Source organism: Paralichthys olivaceus, chromosome 21 (assembly GCF_024713975.1).
Source record: "Paralichthys olivaceus isolate ysfri-2021 chromosome 21, ASM2471397v2, whole genome shotgun sequence".
NCBI classification, from domain to species: domain Eukaryota; kingdom Metazoa; phylum Chordata; class Actinopteri; order Pleuronectiformes; family Paralichthyidae; genus Paralichthys; species Paralichthys olivaceus.
Window position 1 is genome coordinate 11,182,011 of NC_091113.1, and position 18,651 is coordinate 11,200,661.

The window sequence follows — 18,651 nt, forward strand, 5'->3', positions numbered from 1 at the left end:
ATTTAAACGTATTTAAGTGAGTACAGTTTAACAGGAGGCATTTAAGCCATTATAACAAACAGGAACTGTGTGGTAGAACAGCAGTACTACCCGGACCCATTTAGAGGACGGACCGGGAACAAACGCAGGGTTGTCGCTGGAGGGAGATTTAAGCAGCGCGTGCAGGACGCTTGGCCAACTTCACAAACTTCAGCCAGATCAGAAGTGGCTCCATCTTCTCACGTTGTCGTTTTCTATTGATACTCGTCATCATGGAATCGAACAGTGACATTAAAACGACACCGAAAGGCTTCAACTGCCTCCTGTGCAACGTCAACTTACCAAACTGTAAGTCCCGAAGCTAACTCACAAACTGAGGACACTTTGGACGTAACTCTGTCCAGGCAGGAGGAGAATTAGCTTAAAGCTACGGAGAAACTGCGCTATTCAATTACTGTACACATTCTTCTTCTCTTTACACGGTATTAGTTTTTATTCCATATCTCCTTACATTAAGTATTATTATCCTTGAGTATTCTGTGTTACTTATTATTACTTACAGATGCATATGCAGATGTACACAGTACACACATACACTCACGTATACATAGAGAGGAAGGGCTTAATAGAGCACTATAAGGAAACATATATAGGTTGTTAAACAGGTGAATAGTTGTTTATAAACGTGACTATATATGTAATGTATATACCTACCAGTGTATTTAGTGTACTTCATGTTTAACCTCTGCCTCCTTGTGATATGTTGAGTTTTCTTTCTGCTCGTGTTGTCACGTCCTGCAGTGTCCAGTCTGGACCAGCACGTGAAGGGGAGGAAACACCAGACGCTGAGCTCGGTGCGGGACACCAGGAAGAGCCAGGACGAGCACAGCGTGTTCGTCAGCGGCATCAAACCTCACATCTCTCAGACTGACATCACCGAGCACTTCCAGCAGTTCGGTCCGGTGGCAGATGTCGTCATGGACAAAGATAAGGTCAGGCTGCTGTGACACAGTGAGCTCATTGAGGAGAGCGAGGACCTCCACCAAGACCCGGCAGTCCCCTTATGGAACCTCATTTAAATTCACCGGATCTGGATTTTTATTTGGATCTGCACCAAATTGCACATGCTCACAAATATCAGTTCTGTAAACATGCCTGCTTCTCAACATAAATGTATCTGAATGTTAAAGAACGTGAAAAACACAATCCTGATCCACAGCTACACCAAATTTGAATTCTTTGAAAACACAACTTCCTTGGCGGAGTTAATGACAGCACTGACGCTCTGCTTCCTCGCAGCGTGTGGAAGCTGAGTGATGAGAACCTCAGTGTTGTCTGACGGTGTCGCTCTGCACTCACAGGGGGTGTTCGCCATCGTGCAGTTCAGCGAGACGGAGAGCATACGGGCGGCCCTCTCCTGCGTCGAGCATCAGATGAAGGGCCTGAAACTGCGAGTCAAACCCCGCGAGAAGAAGGACTTCAAGTTGATTCCCAAGAAAAGGGGCGACGCAGAGAAAATGCAGGAAGTTCTGGACCGTCTCAAACCTCACCTGTGTCAGATGGTGTCTGTAAGTTTCCTGCTGTCAAGTATGAAGTGTGGCTTCGGGTGATGAATGTGTGGGTTTGTAGAAATAGTGATTTCTCTTTATGAAGTGGAGCTTTTTAGATTGTTGTCAGTTCCACACTACGTTCAGTATATATGATGTTAACCGTAGTTAATTTATTTTTACTTGATCGTACGTAACTATCTCATTGCAATGTTTTTATCACCATTTATTTAAAATAGATATTGCAATTATAAATACAAAAATAAATGAATTCAATATTTCTATTATTCAAGCACTTTTAATTAGTAAACGTCACATATTTTAGTTTAGTTGTTTGAGTAATAATGTAATCATGCAACAGAGGGTTAATGTAGATAAATGGTGCTAAATATCAATCGTGCTTGTTAGATTGCTGTATATTTGGACTTATTATAGCATGTTTGTATGTTATCCAGGTGGTTTGTTAAATGTTTCTGGTTTTGTTTTTTTCCCTTCAGGTGGATGCACAGATGCAGTGCGTGGTCGATCGGTTTCAACTGGGAGAGAATGAAAAAAAGGCCAGAGGCCTCCTGGTTCAACTCCTGCAAGAGGTTTTTGTTGAATTCTTTCCAGGTGATGTTTGCAAGCATAAAACAATGAGTCAGTTTCTATCTTTCATAGTGATAATTGTGCAAATGATTGTCATGGATTGGTTTTCTCACTTAAAACCTTTTTTGCTGGGTTGCAGACAGCCAGATTCTGCCATTTGGTTCATCCGTCAACACTTTTGGAATCCACTCCTGTGACTTGGACCTCTTCCTGGACCTGGAAAACACTAAAGTGTTCCAGGCTCGTGCTAAATCCACCACAGAACAGGTCCGATGCTATAATGTACAGCAAATTGAAACATATATTATATGATTTAACTTCATTTCAACCATCCTTCTTTTATTCTCCCTCTTTCTTCAGGCAGGAGAGGGCATGTCCGATGACGGCCGTTCTGAGGATTCCATCCTGTCCGATATCGACTTGACCACCGCGTCTCCGGCAGAGGTCCTGGACCTCGTGGCGGCGATCCTGAAGCGCTGCGTCCCCAGCGTACATAAAGTCAATGTTGTCAGCAGCGCTCGTCTCCCTGTGGTCAAGTTCCATCACCGGGAGCTCAACCTGCAGGGGGACATCACCATCAACAACAGGTCAGTCGACAGTTTCTCTCGACCGCGGAGAGTCTTTAAAAGTAGCGATAAAATGTTTTATCTTGAAAACTGTGCAGACTGACTGTATGTCTTTCTTCAATCTGTATCTTTCACTAGACTGGCTGTAAGGAACACCCGCTTCCTCCAGCTGTGTTCAGGGATGGACGAGAGGCTGAGACCTCTGGTTTACACCATCCGCTACTGGGCCAAGCAGAGACAGCTGGCTGGTAAAAAGAAATGACTCAGCACATTTTATGTCACTACAGGACAAGTCGGTTTTTAGTATAAAAAAACCAGATGCACTTTCTTTCCAAAAAAATGGATGTACTTAGGTGGTTATTTCACATTTTGGCCAGTAGATGTCACAATAACTTGTCCGTTGCGATCGCGGTAACAGCTGAGACACTGATTTGCAATAGCTTTCTGTACTTAAGTGTTTTAATGAGTGTTCTTCACCGTAAATTACATTTACTCCTGGGAGGTTTTTCCTCTGTTCCTGTGATGAGCAGCAGCTGGTTCAGCTCTCAACAAGCCTCCTGTGTAGAGTGATCGGCGATAATCAAATATTCATAGAAATACAATGAAAGCAAACACATAAATAACCTTGAACTACACACATACACACATTAATTATGTACTCTAACAGTTAATTAAGATATCAGTGTTCTCCCATTAACTCAATGAAACATATAAATAATAATAAACCCAGGATTAATAACTAAAGGAGGAAAAAACGACATTAAAACCTAAAGTGATTGGGTCATTTGTGGCAGATCTATGATCAGTTTGCAACATTACTGATATTTTACACACACAATGAATAACTAAGCTGGTTCCAAATAGCACTGTGCCATTTCGTGATTATAGGAAATCAAACCCAAGATATTATGTATTTAGAGTTTTAGGATTTTAAATGGTAGAAAGAACTAGACTATTGTACAAATGCAGTAATTATCTGAGAGCTGGCGACACTTTGTTTTAACGTTATCTCTTTGGTATCAAGAAATCCAAACTCTGCTATAAAGCCCGCAACAGATGTTCAACTCTTCATCCTGTATATACACTCTTCATGTCCTCATACTTCTGGTCTCATCCTGCCACACACACATTCTCCGTTGTGTGTAGGTAACCCCAGTGGTGCTGGTCCTCTTCTCAACAACTACGCTCTGACGATGTTGATCATCTTCTTCCTGCAAAACTCTGAGCCTCCTGTCCTCCACACAGTGGAGCAACTTAAAGACATGGCCTGTGAGTACAACATTACTGTTCCCTGACAAGATAGATTTACTATTATCACTCTTAACTTTGCTGGGGCTTAATTTATCTGTGAGAGATCTGCAGAGGGTTTAAAGTAGATTTCTGTAGCAGAGTTCTCACTGTTTAACATAAGGTCCTTTTAGGTTTCATAGGATTTTCAGAGTCAAATCTTTGGTCCTGCGCAATAAAACTGATTTATGGAGTTAACATGTATACTTTGCTGCATGCAGATGAGATGATATCCATTTACTTCTGCTTGTTAACCTCATTCATTTGTTCACGTCCTCACAGGTGAAGAGGAAGAATGTGTGATCGAGGGCTGGAACTGCACCTTCCCCAGTCAGCCCATTTCTGTGCCGCCCAGCAAGAATACACAGAACCTCTGTAAGTAATAGAAATTCAAAAAGCAAAGACATTTATGTGATTCATTGATTCCCTGTGACAAATTAAACAAACATGAATTTAAAGGACAGTTTCATCTAACCTGTGTGTTCTCTCTTTCAGGCACCCTGCTCTCCGACTTCTTCTCCTTCTATGCCAAGTTTGATTTTGCCAGTAGTGTCATATCTGTCAGGGAGGGTCGTGTTCTCCCAATCACTGATTTCCTCTGCCAGAAAAAAGAAAAGGAGGCCAAGCAAGAGAAACAACCCACCAAGACCCCTCACCAGAGTCCCAAGCTGGCCCCCCTAATTCTCCTGGACCCTTTTGAGCTTTCCCACAACGTAGCTGGAAACCTGAATGAACGCTCGCAGCGCTGCTTCCAGAGGGAGTGCCAGGAGGCCGAGAAGTACTGCCGCAGCCTGCAGTACCAGCGCAAATCCGCCAAGGGGAAGCCGTGGGGGCTGGTGCGCTTATTCACCCCCCATGGCGAAGTCCCACACAAAGGGGAGTCGTTAATCATCAGCATTCCCTTCAAGTCAGCGGCACTCCCTGAAGGCCTGCGTACTCAGCTGCACATGGCGGGAGATGACTTCCGGCGGCTGTGGTTTCAGAAGGTCTGCGCTGCTGTGGAGGGAGTTCTCACAGGTGTTCTCAGGTGTCACCTCGCTCCCTCCACAGGTGAGGAGGACTCAGCGGAAATGGAAGCTTCCTCAGCGTCCCTCAACACGTCGATGAACAGCAGCTGCGGCAGCATCGAATCCCAAAGCGACACCAGCCCTGTGGGCACAGCGAAGGTCGGTGCCAAGAGGCTCCTGTCATCAAGCAGTGACGCCTCTGTGTCACCTCAAGGCAAAAAGCCAAGACTGGCGAAGCGAGGCAAGCCGGATTTCCCTCCGTGGATCTGCGTGCAGAATCACATCGTGTGGGCCGGCAGGAGGAAGGTGAGAAGGGAACTGATCAAAGATACAGACACGAGGCCAGAGGGCAGCTGCGTGGAGATGGAGTCCCAGGTCACAGCTCACATCATTGACAAAGAGCCGGAGCTCAAGGAGCCCCTGGAGTTCACGATCCAGCCGCACATGGTGGGCGGGACGGAGAGCACGAAAGCGGTGCTCAAGCTAAAGCCGACCAGTGACAAGACGGGAGTTTTTAACGACTTCTTTCATTTCCTGGAAGCGTTTTTACCCAAGATGGTGGAGACATTGCTGGAGAAGGAAATAGGTGGAGTTTAAAATGGAAGCTATTTCAGAAACGTTGCACTGAAGTCTTTGGGTTTTCTTATTTTCAGAGATGACATCATTGCTACAACCTTTTGAGAGCGGGACGTGAAAAAACATTTACGTGATGTTGCCAGCCACCTGTTATACTGTAACACAGTGTAAAGGCTTTGTCAGAAAGTTTTTGAATACTGTATAATACCATTATACTATGAGTTTGTTTTTGAATAAGTTTTCCTACTTTTATGTTTGAGACGTGGCTTGGTTTTAGTGAACCTCTGTTTATTTAAATGATGAAGCTCTGAAGGGAAACTGCAGTGGCAGATATTTGTTGTACATAACGCCTGATGTCATCTACAAATAAATAAAAAAACGCCATGTAAAACTGTGATTGCTCAGGATTGTAAACACATTCATTTTACCTTCAGACGTTTTTCATACACATGGATGCTGGTGTCATGTGCGTGGAGCTCTCATCCAGGCAGGTCTTCTTTGCTCATAGCACTGAGACAGATGAGAGTAATTACTCAGACAGGCTGCTTTATTATGGCAGGACGAGCAGGAGCTGAGGGATGCACACAGCTCCCGAGATTAACATCATTCATCTTGATTTTTAAAGGGAGGTGCAGATGGCCAGCAGGTTATGTGGGGTTAGGGAGGATGGAGATGAGTGTGACGATGAAGACGTTAGAGACGATGTGGTGCTGGTTCACAGCTCTGAAAGTTTGCTGTGGCTATAAAAACCAAAGTTAAGACCTGATGAAAAAACAAAAGTAGAAGAAACATTTGTGATGCAGCAGAAATCACGAAAAAAGCAAACTATAAACTGAAACAGTTTGTTGAGTATTTTTTTAACGGTGTCTTATCAAAAGGCTGAAAACATCTAAAATGTAATAATCTGAATTTTAGGCTTTTATAAAGTTTAAAATGTGTATTTTATGTCGGTCTTAATTACTCAACACTACTTCTCGTTCTACTTGTAACGTTAAAGTGAATCTCTCCATAGTTTGTAATGTCTTTTTGAATTGTAGCTCTTTCTGGAAGACACAGATATTAGCTCGAGACTGCTGCCTACAAACGCCTGTTCAGAATTTATGTCAGCACTCTCAGCTCGTCTGTGGCAAAGACTGGATACCTGCTGTCTCTTTCTGTTTGAGAGACAACGTGACGTTCTCAGGTTCATTTCTTTGTTCTTTTTTCTTTGCTGACGCCGACTGTTCTCATTCATGTGTCTAATTTTCTGTGGATTTGATGCCACATCACTTGAGCATTAGCCATTTTCTTTCACATACTCCAGGCCCCTCCAATATCACCAGCCCTTTGTTTTTTCTAAGGTGCTGCTGATATATGGCCTCTCACACACACCTTTAAGCCACAGAGTCACAGTGATTGATAACAAAAGTGTGTGTGTGATTAGTTTCTTTTCTTTTTGCCAGTGGCCAAAAAAACAAGAAAACAAATCGTTTTCTGATTTTCCTTCATCAAGAAACACAATCTAAGGTCAAACCTCTGTAAAGATGCACAGCAACACATGGGAGATGGTTTCATTAGGTATTGATAACCAACCAGTTGAAAAACATGTAGCTCATTTGCTGTAATTGTGATTAAGAATTGATTCTGGTGGGCGCTGATGTGAGCTGTCTGTGGGATTGGGATGAGATCCTGAGTCACACCCCCAGAGACATGAAATCTCCACAGCTTGCCTTGTTGGCCAGTTCACCGTGACGCATACGTGCATTGATTCACATCTCGGGCTGAATCATCTTGTTTTGTAATGTCATGCTGAAGGTTCACTCCTGGTTCCAAGAATATGGAGGAGAGGTGAGTAAGAAAGCCTCTCCATCATTACAGAGGGTGGTGGGTGATTTTAATGCATAAGGAGCGCACTGACTTCCCGGCCCTGTTGTGACTTTGAGAACATGCTGTGCATCGAGAGTCATCAACCTTTCCTCTAACACACCTCGTCATCCATCTGAGTTACCTGAGGCTGCCTCGGCCGGCTCGCTCATAAACACATCAGTCGCTGGGATATTGCTGTAATTGGTCGGCTCTGCTTTTTCCCCAAAAGACGGATGGCCTGAGTGAAGCTGCTGCTCTCGGCTGAGGAGCTTCAGTCTGCTCGGAGCGAGAGAATCTCATGAGGCATCGACGGTTTGGAGAGCAAATTAGCAAATGAGAGGAAGAGTTGTCTGCCCTTGTTTAGAACTGACTGCTGTTATGTTTGTGCTGTTAAGTGTAACCATGCCAATTCTTTATTTATCTACCTTCTAATGCCACAAATGTCTGTCTGTATGTGGAACACATATCTCACGAATCATTCATCTTTTCGGCGTCACATTTGGTATGTGTATTCTTAATGGCCTGAGGAAGTGCAGAGTCAAATTTGGTGTGGTTTGGACAATATTAATACATTGTTTTATAATATATATATGGATGAACAAGGTCGGCCACTTGGTCAAACCTCGGGTTAAAATGGCTGCTGGATTATTTTGTTGTGATGGTTTGATTCGTTTTATTTCCTCATATCTGACACAGACATTCACAGGTGTCACAGGTGCAGATCTCCGTCAAGGCAACAACATTCACTGAATCACTTTCTGTCTACAAAGTACAGCCACAATGTTTGTTTTGTTGTTTCAATGCTTTATATCAAGCTTAATTATAGAGCTTTTGTTTTGAATAAATGTGAACTTGGGTCTGTAGATCCTCTGAAATAGCCGTCATGCAATGTACGAAAAAGAAGAAATCTCACACGTGAACAGATAACGAATTCACTTAAACTATAAAAAAAACTATACAATCTTCAGTTGCAGATAAACCTGGAATGATGAACATAAAATAAATAAATAAAAGTTAGAACAAGCTCTGCAGTTGTTGTTATTATTATGCAAAACCTTTGGACACAGATGATAGGCCTGCATTGTCAATGTGGAACGTTTGGTAAGGTTCCCTTTACCCCCCCCACCCTCATAAGTGTGTGTTTATAAACTGAGATCTCCTCAAAAGACAATCATGGTCCAGCCTCTTCTTCAACCAAAATCACAACACAGACATCGAGGTTACTTCAGTGTGTGAAAAATAAAAAGTCCTAACATTAAATCAAAAAGAAAGACGTTATTATTTTACTCTCTAATCATGTGTCGAGATTCTGACTGACACTTCGTGGCTCCTTTTAGAGCCAATTATGTTCGTGGTTTATCGCGCTGTGGAGGTGGGCGGCCATCAACCCCCCATTTGGTCCCCTGAGCTGTGCAAACAGACCCGGCTGCACTGAAAAGCACTCTGTTCATATTAGTGGCTCCCCCACTCTGGAGATAAGGCTTAATAAAAACTATACTCATTTCCCCCTTTCTGTCTGCAGTGACAGGAAGGAGTCAGACCCTCTCCTGGGAGATTGCTCTTACACCAGAATGGACTTCTGTGCAAACGTGTGTGTGTATGTGTGTGTGTGTGTGTGTGTGTGTGATCTTCTTTTCATATTTGGACTCGGCAGTGTGTGTGATGCAAATGGAAAACAGAGGTGGTTTTACTATCAAAGGTGGAAGCAGAGGTTCAGGAGAAAAGCTTTTAGGGCCACAGGTAGATGAGTTCTGTAAGTACACCTCCTCCAGGTGATGTGTTCAACTTATCGCTCGCAGTGTAAAATCTTGTAATGTGTCTCTCCTAACAAATTCGCAGACATCAGCAGCACCGGCATGAGTTGGAAAAGTTGTTAAAACTGAATAAGATGAGAGGGAAAAAAAGGGTTTTGAAAAAGTACTTTCCCCCTCTGTAGGAGCCCACACAGCTCTTGTGGAGAGCATTAGCTTGGGTTTATTGGACCGTGAAAGCTTGAACTGTCTGCTCTTCCCTTTATCTGAGGGGCTGTTACTTTCTTAGTGTTTACCTGCAAACACTGGAGCAAGTTAATGAGTTTGTCTTGTGCATGTTGTTGTTTCTTGTCATTGACTTTTATGGCCAGTCGAGTGAACGCAGAGAGGTTGAATACTGGGGTAGAATAAACTAAATGTTCAGGATAGCTATGGGAAAAAAGAGTGATTACAACACAGACGAGATGATGTGTTCTTTATTCAATCCTTTTAAACTCGTCAGTTTGTTGTTTTGGGGCTGTGCTCGCTAACTGTCCCTCGATATCACTTTGAATTATGGTACAATAATTGCTGAGAAACGGACAATGCAATCTAGGTGTAATACCACAATCCACTCACAGGCTTTATGATGCGGTCATATACACGTTAACTGCGTGTTTATTGGCAGCTCTCCTGCCGGCGTCCATTGGGATTTATGTCCAAATCAAGTTTTTGACAGGGATTAAGGGACAGACAAAAGAAAACCTCACTGTTTTTATGACTCTATAAACAGCACACGAGAGGAGCTTTCATGGCGTCGTCAGGGAGCCCAGCAGGGCGACATGCACATGTTATGTTGTATATGACAACATGATCATTTTCTTTGATTCATGCATGAGCCTGAAAATAGAATTATTAAGTCTTCCTTTGTGTTTCCTCTGCCTTCTAGATAATAATCCATTCTCTTGAGTATGAGCCCTTGATGTGTCCCTGCAGCCCAGTGGCTATAGATGCATATTCCACAGAGTGCTGGGACGGCTACATCCTCAGTTGATTAGAGATCTTTGTCACATATCTCTGTCATGTGTCTTCCATCACTAAAAGCTAAAATACCCACAAATACAATTAAATTTACTAAATGAATAAATATGAGCACACTGAGTGTTACAATGTCTTTCCTGATGTTTCTGCTGTCAGTCACCTTAGCTTTTCAGAATTGACTTCATTGGTTCAATATTTTTAAAAAGACAAGGTATTTGACTCTGGTGTCACATTGCTGCAGGGGACGAGGACAACAAGAACAAATTAGTCAAAGAATGGTACAAACATTTGTAAATTATTGAGGTGGATGGTCTGGGCCGTTCAGTACAATAGCATGTAAAGAGAAATTAGGAGAATATACAACATTCTGGAAATACTAGTAGAGCAATGAAATAAATCATAAATACTGTGTAACTACATGGACAGGGGATGGATGTGTATATTCTATGCTTATAAAATCTAAAATAGAACAATATGTTCACCATGTTCTTTGCTGCAGTTTTATTAGCTGCACGATACATCTGCATGTAGATTAATAGGGCCTCATTCTCACATATATGCAGGGTGTGACTCAAACAGTATAAGATCCCCTTAGTTCGCGATTAAAGACACACACACACACACACACAATGAATACTATGGGAACATTCCTCCAAAATTTATTTTTTCAGGTAGAATATATTGTAAAAAGTGGAAAATAAATTGTCTGATCATACAAAGCAAAAATAAGAAACTAAACATTAGCAGGGTACATTTTTTTTTAAGTGATTCATTCAAAAACAGTCAAACTAGCCCTGAACTCCTCAGGATGATGAGGAAGGAACTAATTCTACTTCTCCCTATTCAAAAATGAAATGTAAAAGAATAGACTCTACAGTTTTGCAGATGACACAAAGTCAACTGCACATCTCAGTCCTGTGTGCAAACACACATCAAACCCCTTGACGTGTGCACACAGTCTCAAACAAACGACTGCACCTGCACTGTGGGATAAGGGACGACTTCAGGCACCGTGAACTGAACAGTAGACCGTGAAGATCCGAGATAAACAGGAGCCGCTGCACCGGTCATAAACGTGGGCGATCACATTGGCCCCGGCACTCGAGACCTGAAAGGTATTTGTGGACACAGTGTCTGTGTCATACGAGCGTCATTGTGCTCTTCCTCAGAGTCTCTGCAGTGACATGAACTTTGAAGAGGCATCATGTGAGGGGTTAATAAAAGTGATACTTGATCCACCACAGGGAATCATTCAATTCAATCATAGGAGAATTACTGAAATGACTTTCCCTGACGCTGCTGCTGTTATTTCAGATCACACGTGAGTGAGAGTGATCTGTGACCTCTACCTCCAGGCCATATGACCGCCTTCATCATCATCCTCATCTGAATAATGCATGCAGGATTGATGAGCACATAGGAGGCTAAAGGTGTCCGGGGATAATGATCAGACGGGAGCAGGTATTTCCCATAGTGCATCCTTTGTATCTAGGGTTAATGTGTTTGTTCATTACCCACCAATGTGCAATTAACACCACAGTCAATAAAACTACTGGAGGAGTCTGATTACAACCGGGAGAAATTCTCCACAACAAATTAATTGAGAAAAAAAAAAAAATCTTGTCTAGTTTTTACCCTCCTTTGTATAAAACGTCCTGTGGTCAGTTTTCTATTTAATATAATGGAGTTATCTTGTGGAATAAAAATTGGATTCAGTTATTCATTCTGTATTTGTACCACATATTCTTCCCTCCCTGTATTTTTCTCTGTTATACTCATATATACCTTGAATTTAATTATATTTGTGGTTTTCATAAAAGCCAACACTGGTTTCTAAAACTATTTTTAACATTGAATTTATGTTTTTAATTGTTTATGTTAGATTTTTTTAATGTTGTGTGAAACAGATTAAACTAAACTGAACATGTTTCCCTGAGCTCATTGTCTTCACATGCTGGATGGTGTTTATCACAGGGAGCTGACAATCTGTCTCTTACTCACCATTGTGAACTTTACTCAAAAGCAAATTGGATTCCATCATGTGTGCGTTGCCTCAGTCACTGGTGTGTTCTCATACACAAAATCACTCAGGGCAGAATTCATTCTCTCTTCTATTAACTGGAAGTATGGAAGTCATAATATAACTTTAATGGACATTTTGCGATGTTGTTTCCAAAGTTCTGACTGATTTAGGTAAGAAAGCTTTTACGTTCACGGCACCTGATGCATGGAATACCTACAGACTGATTTTCAATTTAAAGCTCTGGTAAAAATCTCTTGAGCTCAGGTCATTTGTGTGCAAGTTTTAACGTTATTAATCTCTTCATTACTTTTACTGTGGAAACTGTGTTGCTGGTATTCTCAGGCCAGAACATTTTAAATCAAACAGCAGCTGCTTCTGAAGCACAGTCCAGACTTTAACTCTTATAAAACAGAAAACCCACGACAAGAATATTTGTGCAGAAATCCTGTTTGACTCAGTGGATCGCTTAAAACAAAACCCCAGCAATCCTGAAGAAGTGATGAGAGTCTCCAGCTTCTGACTGTGATACCTGATGTAATGTGTTTTCAGATTGCTCTCCAATTGCGGATGCACTATGGTTTCTGTGCTGGCTTATTAAGTCAACGTGTGTGTAGCTGGTGTGTTGTGCTTTCTGAGCTGTAGTCTGAGCCAGGGTGCAGCTCAATAAGCCCCGTTTACTGGAAGGAATAACTTTAATGTGGATAAGCGCAGGTTGGATTTCCAAGTGTAGACATGAAGCTTACTGGTCTGAGACTATAACACTGGGACTATGGCTGCGCCCTGGAGCTGTTGGTGGTGCTGCAAGAAGATAAAACCTTTCTCACCCATTTGTTCCTTTCACCATCATGTGCAAAGTCATCTTTTAAAACAGCATCAGTCTACAACAGAAGCCAGGAAGCACACATTTAAAACATGATACTGAAGTACCTTATATTATTTGTGGAAAAATGAACCTCCACTAAGCCAGAGAGTGAAGTTCAGCTGTCCGCTCGTCCTCCAGCTTCTCTCACAGATAACTGACCCACTGATCGATGGTAGATGGAGGAAAGACCGAGTGGTGTGGTCACGTGTGGCTCAGTGCTCATCAGGTATCCGTCCCACACCGTATAAAACCCGGAGAGCCGAGAGGAGAGCGACACGACAGGGGACCAGCGAAGAGAACCGCACCGAGAGACAACTGTCAAACTGTCAAAAAGTGAGTCTGCTCACTTTAATATTACTTTGCTGCGTGTTGAATATTTAACCGCATCATTTGATGAAATTCAAGTCGGCTAGTGTGTTTTTATAATATTTGGAACACTTTTACGCACGAAGGTATTTGCGTAAAATGGAACGGAATCCTCACATAAATTCATGTTTTCTGTAGCTAAAGTTTACTCAAGGTTTTTTTCTTTGTTTTGAGTGTTTCTTTAAAAGTGAAGTCATGTCCTGGTGTTTCTCTTTCTCCTCAGATGGCCAGCATGTTGAGATCGTGGATGATGCTCGCAGCGCTCGTCCTGTGCCTGCTGGTGTGTTGGAGCAGCTTTGCGGACGCCTACCCTCCCAAACCGGAGAGTCCGGGGAGCAACGGCTCACCGGCGGAGTGGGCCAAGTACCACGCAGCTGTCAGGCATTACGTGAACCTCATCACCAGGCAGAGGTGAGTCAGACTCAACAATTGCATCTCACGTCTCATATTTCTCAATGTGTCCAGTGAGGTACAAGTTCAGTGTCTGGGTTCAGAGATGATTTGATATTAAAGCCACAGCAGCTTCGTGAGCATCATGAACTGAATCCCCTGAAGAACTCAGTGAGAGACTATTAAATGATGGAGAAGATGCAGTGCTTTTTGAATTGGTGAATTGGTTCTTCACCCTAAGACTTCACCTTTAATGGTCCAGAGTTCGTCCGTCCACAGAGCCAATAATGATCACTCTTGGCTCATTTTACTAAGGTTATAAGGCTTCGCTGTTGTCAGGAGAAATGATGAGGCAGAGGACAGGAGGCTGGTTTTCCTCTGATGTAAAGTGCAGACCACAGGAAGTAAGATCCTGTAGAGAGTCACAGGAAATCATTTGATTCTCTTTGTTAGCAGCTGAATCAAGACTGGACCATTCATACACAGCCTCCATGGTTGTAGGTTTGACCTTTGACATGTAAACTTGTAATTAAATCTCAAAGGTTGTTTTCTTATTTGTCGTGCCTAAAATATGGTTTTAGTTTTACAGTTTTGACAAGGTGTATGAAAAAGCTAGTTTCCAATTTGGACCGGGCAACTTATTGCATATTGTGCTGCACTGTGAGGAGTTATAACACATAATTGATCTACCTCAGATTTGTAAGATGTTTTGCTGCTTTCTCTGATAATGAAGAGTTAAAAAAATATATTTATCGTGATAATTATCAATACTGACTGATATTGATGTTTTATGTTTATGTAATTTATGGCTATATGCACGATCCCCTCTGTGTGGCACCGGGTCTTTTGACTTCGGTTGTTTCCACTGGAGAAACTACAGTTTTCCTGCAGTGATGGAAGCTGATCACAGTTAACCCACCATTAACCCTCCTGCTCTGTAATTAAACAGGCTTGATTTGTCATTAGACTGCGTGCCACATGGTGCAGCCCCTCACCGCTCAGACAAAAGAAGGTTGACTCAGTGACCAGGCATTGATTTTGCATTGAAGTAGGAGCTTGTTTTGTTGTTTGCCTCGCTGGACACTGTGCAGTGAACTCGAGAAGTCTCAGATAATTGCACGGTTGACTTTTGGATTGTGCTGCAGAGAGGGAGTGCTGATAAAGAAAAAAAACCTCGACAGGGTGCATGCAGCTAAGTTGTCTTCTTCACAGCTGGACGAGTTTAAAAAAAAAAAAATAATCTAGTGGTTGAAATTCATAACATAGGCAGGTGGGGTCACACCAGAGCAGCCAGGGAAATGCTTACTGAGTGACTCCTGAGGCCACAGAGGGGGATTTCACGTGAGAGAGTCTCCAATTAGTGTTGCACTGTGGTCATTACATGCTGGTGTTTGTGGGTTTTTTCTGCAGGTATGGGAAGAGGTCAACCCCCGAGCAGAAGGTGGCATGGCTGCTGTTTGGAGGCGATTCAAGCCAAGACACTGAACCAAGGTGAGAGAAGCAGATCAGAGTAAATCTCTGGTGAATCACTATGGGTCATTTTTTTGGATCCTGATTTCTCGATGCAGATTTTATGCTGAAGCTGTCAACTGATAGGATTTTGAGGCTGAAATGAAAGAAAATCTGTTAAAGCTCGAAAAGCCAGTGCAATAAAAATCACAGGGTGAAACATTAAAATTCATAGAGAGATTTAATGTGGGTTATATATATGTATATTTTTTATAAAGAAATTAAGAAAAGCAATACATATACATCATATATGCATCTGCATCACGCGCAATTATCCAGTATTCAAGAAAAGGCCCATTACCAGGGTAAGAATCTAATTATCTGTGTCCTACGTTATGATTTGAAATGTCACAGTCATCAGTTTGTCATTATTGATTAAGGAGGAAGGTGCAACTTAATGAGATGAGACCTATATAAAATCAACCAATACTTCATCTCCCATGAGCAAACAGTTTGAATTTAGGATAATACATATAATATAAAACTGATTTGGCTAAATCAGCCTCCTCCACTATTTAAACTTATTTGTGGCATATACAGGGCTGAATGTGTATATTGGTCTAAAGGTGTAAGTGCAAGAGTATGAATATGAAGAAGTTCACTGTTCTTTAAGTGAGTGTTGGTTGGCATCTCTTCTCACTGTGGCTGCACAGCAGATTATTGCCCATAATTGCATGACAACATCTCCTCTCTTTGCAGCTCGGACTACAGCGATCAGTGGTGAAAGACTCCAACGGTTCGATTCCTCAACAATCCAAGAAAAACAACAACACTGGGACTCAAGAGACAAACGTGCACTGGACTTTGTGACTCTGCATTTTCAAAATTACTTACCGTGCATGCGTGTCCCCCTGCCTCCCTTCATATACGTCTATTTGTCTGTTGACCAAAAAATGTAAATAATTTGTATGAAAATCAATGACTTTACAATAAAGCCTGAATGGAATAAAAGTATTGAACATACACACACGTGCTCCTCTTCCTTTATTCCGCCTTCACGAGCTTGCACTCGCTCTCGCTGCCGCTGGGTGTCGCTACACCACCAGGAAGTGTCCGTGTGCACCTGCACGTTGGCTCGATGTGACCGCTGCTGCTGTGTGGGCTCACACGCTGACGACAGGAGACGGACTCGAACTTCTCACAGCGGCGGACGTGTCTCCTCCTGTCGCCGGCCGTCGTCCAGGGGCAGCAGCGGATCAGACAATTAGCCGAGAATCAATGGAGCTAATTGTGAGCGCACGCGAGCCGTTCTAGGTTAAAGATAGCAGCGTGTGTGTGGGAGTGACACACAAACACACGCAGACCTGCCGAGCATCGAACACCACCGCTGGAGGATCCACGTCACTCGGACACGACAGAACAGGTGAGCGCCTCCACCTTCATTTTATTTCTCACGCGTTCATGCTCCCGAGGTGTTTTCCCTGAGGTCCGCACTCGTCAGGTGGCCACACTCAGTTATTCCGTGTCTCCTGAGGGAGACTCATACACGACGGTTCACTCCACCTCACTCCATTTCTATTGAGGCTATCGAGGAGAGCGAGGTAACGAGCCTGTATGTGTGTGTGTGTGTGTGTGTGTGTGTGTGTGTGTGTGTGTGTGTGTGTGTGTGTGTGTCCTGAGGCCTCAGGTGAGCACAGCCACCATGTGTGACCCACTCAATGTGATCTCTGTGTGAGGAGAATAAACATGTCATCAGAGGAAAGTGATGGTGTCCAAGGATGGACGTCTGTTCACTGCGCATGCTCACTATGTCAGAGAACACACATGTGGACCAACACAAGGACAGAGATAGATGTGTGTATGTATCTACATGTGAGTATGCTTGTGTATGTCCTTCTAATTGTTTGGACAAAGTAATATCTGATTATAATTTCTTTTATTCTTAAAGTTGCACTCACTCACGTAAACAATGCTGGTGCTGCTCAGTTGTCGCTGTGTATTAGGAGGTAGAGCGGGTCATCCACTCACCAGAGGGTTGGTGGCTCGATGCCTGGCTCTGCCAGTTCCACTGGATTCTGTGTCTTTGGGAAGGTTAGTGACGGCTGCGCTGACAGTACATGAATGAATGTGATAGAAAAAGTGCTGCATATAGAAGCAGTGTGTGAATGTGACTGTAAAGAGCTCTGAGAGGTCGATTAGACTGGAAAAGCTCTATATAAACAAATACAGTCCATCTATGCTCAGATGTCCGTGGTGATTTTGTGTCTTGTGTCTAACTGTCTCACTGTGAGGAAGTTTAATCACAGTGGAGAAAGGATTTAAATGACCTCTGCCAGGGAGGGAGAAGTTACTGTATTTTTAGTGATAGTAGACATGTTCAACATCAGACTATAGAGATTTAATGTGTACCTGGTCGGGGATTTATGTCATTGAAATAAAAACCTTTTTCTAGGTTTGTGCCCTCGACAAAAGCGTAGATACAAATAATAATAATAATGATTCCTAAACTCTGTTAAGGACTGTGACAATAAGTTATACAAATGAACTGAATGATATTGTTATTTTTTTGCAATCATATGAAATTAAACCTCTTATTGTATTTATTACTGTTCCCCCTAAAGAAGCAGAATTTATAGTTGGAACAAAATGAAAATCCCTCAGCTGGATTTATAGGTCTCATTTCCAAAGGCTTTTCATTGGGATTAAAGAAACTAAACCTTCGTATCAGTTTCTGTTTTGGAGGTGGGAGGTTTACCATACATTTCCCTGCTTCACAGAGCCTTGGGGATTGGCTACGAGATCAGCAGGTCAGGTTATACCTCAACAGAAACCTTGTCAACGCACCTCGCGATGGTTTAAGAACCCTGCTGGAAGTCAGGCTCCTTCGACTTTGAACAATGTGCTCCTTACTCCAGATTCCCACAGGAAGATTTCAATACATTTTGTATGAAAGATGAAATGCATAAAATAAAAATAGCTGCGTGGTGAATGAAGACCACTTCTTTACGGTGGTCACTCATCCAGAAAAAATGTAAAGAGCTGTCCCCGTGTGACCCCTGATCCTCACCAGGACATCCCGGTTTCATCTTTCATAAGAACACCTCCTCTGGTGCTTGACCATGACACTGCCTCAGTTTTACTGCTTTGACGGACTTGAGTGATTCATTACTGCATCAGACAGGAATCATAATCCACTGTAGCTGTTAGAGAGGAAGGCTGTGGAAGTTGAGCCCGTCCGTGCTCGATTCGATCGGGAGATAAATCAGCAGCGGCTCATGAAGCCTCAGCATCTTTTCAACACTAATCTCTGTAGTGTCATTCATAAAAATGAGCGGTTCATTTACTCTCACACCTGCCACCTCACCCTCATGGGCACCGATCTCCATATACAGAGG

At 42.7% G+C, this 18,651-nt stretch overlaps 3 protein-coding genes across 5 annotated transcripts in view; all 3 read left to right on the forward strand.

Moving 5' to 3' along the window:
- Positions 1–105: 105 nt before the first annotated feature.
- Positions 106–5,947, forward strand: tut1 (terminal uridylyl transferase 1, U6 snRNA-specific). The gene is made up of 10 exons (XM_020083560.2): positions 106–327; positions 781–971; positions 1,341–1,547; positions 2,024–2,138; positions 2,254–2,381; positions 2,475–2,701; positions 2,819–2,928; positions 3,827–3,949; positions 4,250–4,342; positions 4,463–5,947. The coding sequence occupies exons 1-10, from the start codon at positions 252–254 to the stop codon at positions 5,569–5,571; spliced, it is 2,379 nt and encodes a 792-aa protein (XP_019939119.2). The 5' UTR covers positions 106–251; the 3' UTR covers positions 5,572–5,947.
- A 7,321-nt stretch (positions 5,948–13,268) lies between these two features.
- pyyb (peptide YYb) lies at positions 13,269–16,280 on the forward strand. The gene is made up of 4 exons (XM_020083466.2): positions 13,269–13,384; positions 13,641–13,828; positions 15,218–15,298; positions 16,016–16,280. The coding sequence occupies exons 2-4, from the start codon at positions 13,641–13,643 to the stop codon at positions 16,038–16,040; spliced, it is 294 nt and encodes a 97-aa protein (XP_019939025.2). The 5' UTR covers positions 13,269–13,384; the 3' UTR covers positions 16,041–16,280.
- A 113-nt stretch (positions 16,281–16,393) lies between these two features.
- mpp2b (MAGUK p55 scaffold protein 2b) overlaps positions 16,394–18,651 on the forward strand; it is a 38,042-nt gene continuing 35,784 nt past the window's right edge. Inside the window, exon 1 of one of the 3 annotated variants that reach the window (XM_020083463.2) lies at positions 16,394–16,679. Coding sequence is in view for 1 of the 3 variants with exons in the window: in XM_069517605.1 (XP_069373706.1) it covers positions 17,109–17,128 (20 nt within the window). In the remaining 2 variants the exon portion in view is untranslated. Of the gene's footprint in view, positions 16,680–17,093; positions 17,129–18,651 lie in introns of those variants that run through there. The other 2 variants (XM_020083464.2, XM_069517605.1) reach the window with 2 other exon arrangements.

Excerpts from the sequence above, each read along its gene's own strand:
- tut1 (XM_020083560.2), top strand. The coding sequence starts at position 252 with ATGGAATCGAACAGTGACATTAAAACGACACCGAAAGGCTTCAACTGC. Across the intron at positions 1,548-2,023 it reads ACCTGTGTCAGATGGTGTCT|GTGGATGCACAGATGCAGTG; the intron begins GTAAGTTTCCTG and ends TTTTCCCTTCAG. Across the intron at positions 2,139-2,253 it reads TTTTGTTGAATTCTTTCCAG|ACAGCCAGATTCTGCCATTT; the intron begins GTGATGTTTGCA and ends GCTGGGTTGCAG.
- pyyb (XM_020083466.2), top strand. The coding sequence starts at position 13,641 with ATGGCCAGCATGTTGAGATCGTGGATGATGCTCGCAGCGCTCGTCCTG. Across the intron at positions 13,829-15,217 it reads AACCTCATCACCAGGCAGAG|GTATGGGAAGAGGTCAACCC; the intron begins GTGAGTCAGACT and ends TTTTTTCTGCAG. Across the intron at positions 15,299-16,015 it reads AGCCAAGACACTGAACCAAG|CTCGGACTACAGCGATCAGT; the intron begins GTGAGAGAAGCA and ends CTCTCTTTGCAG.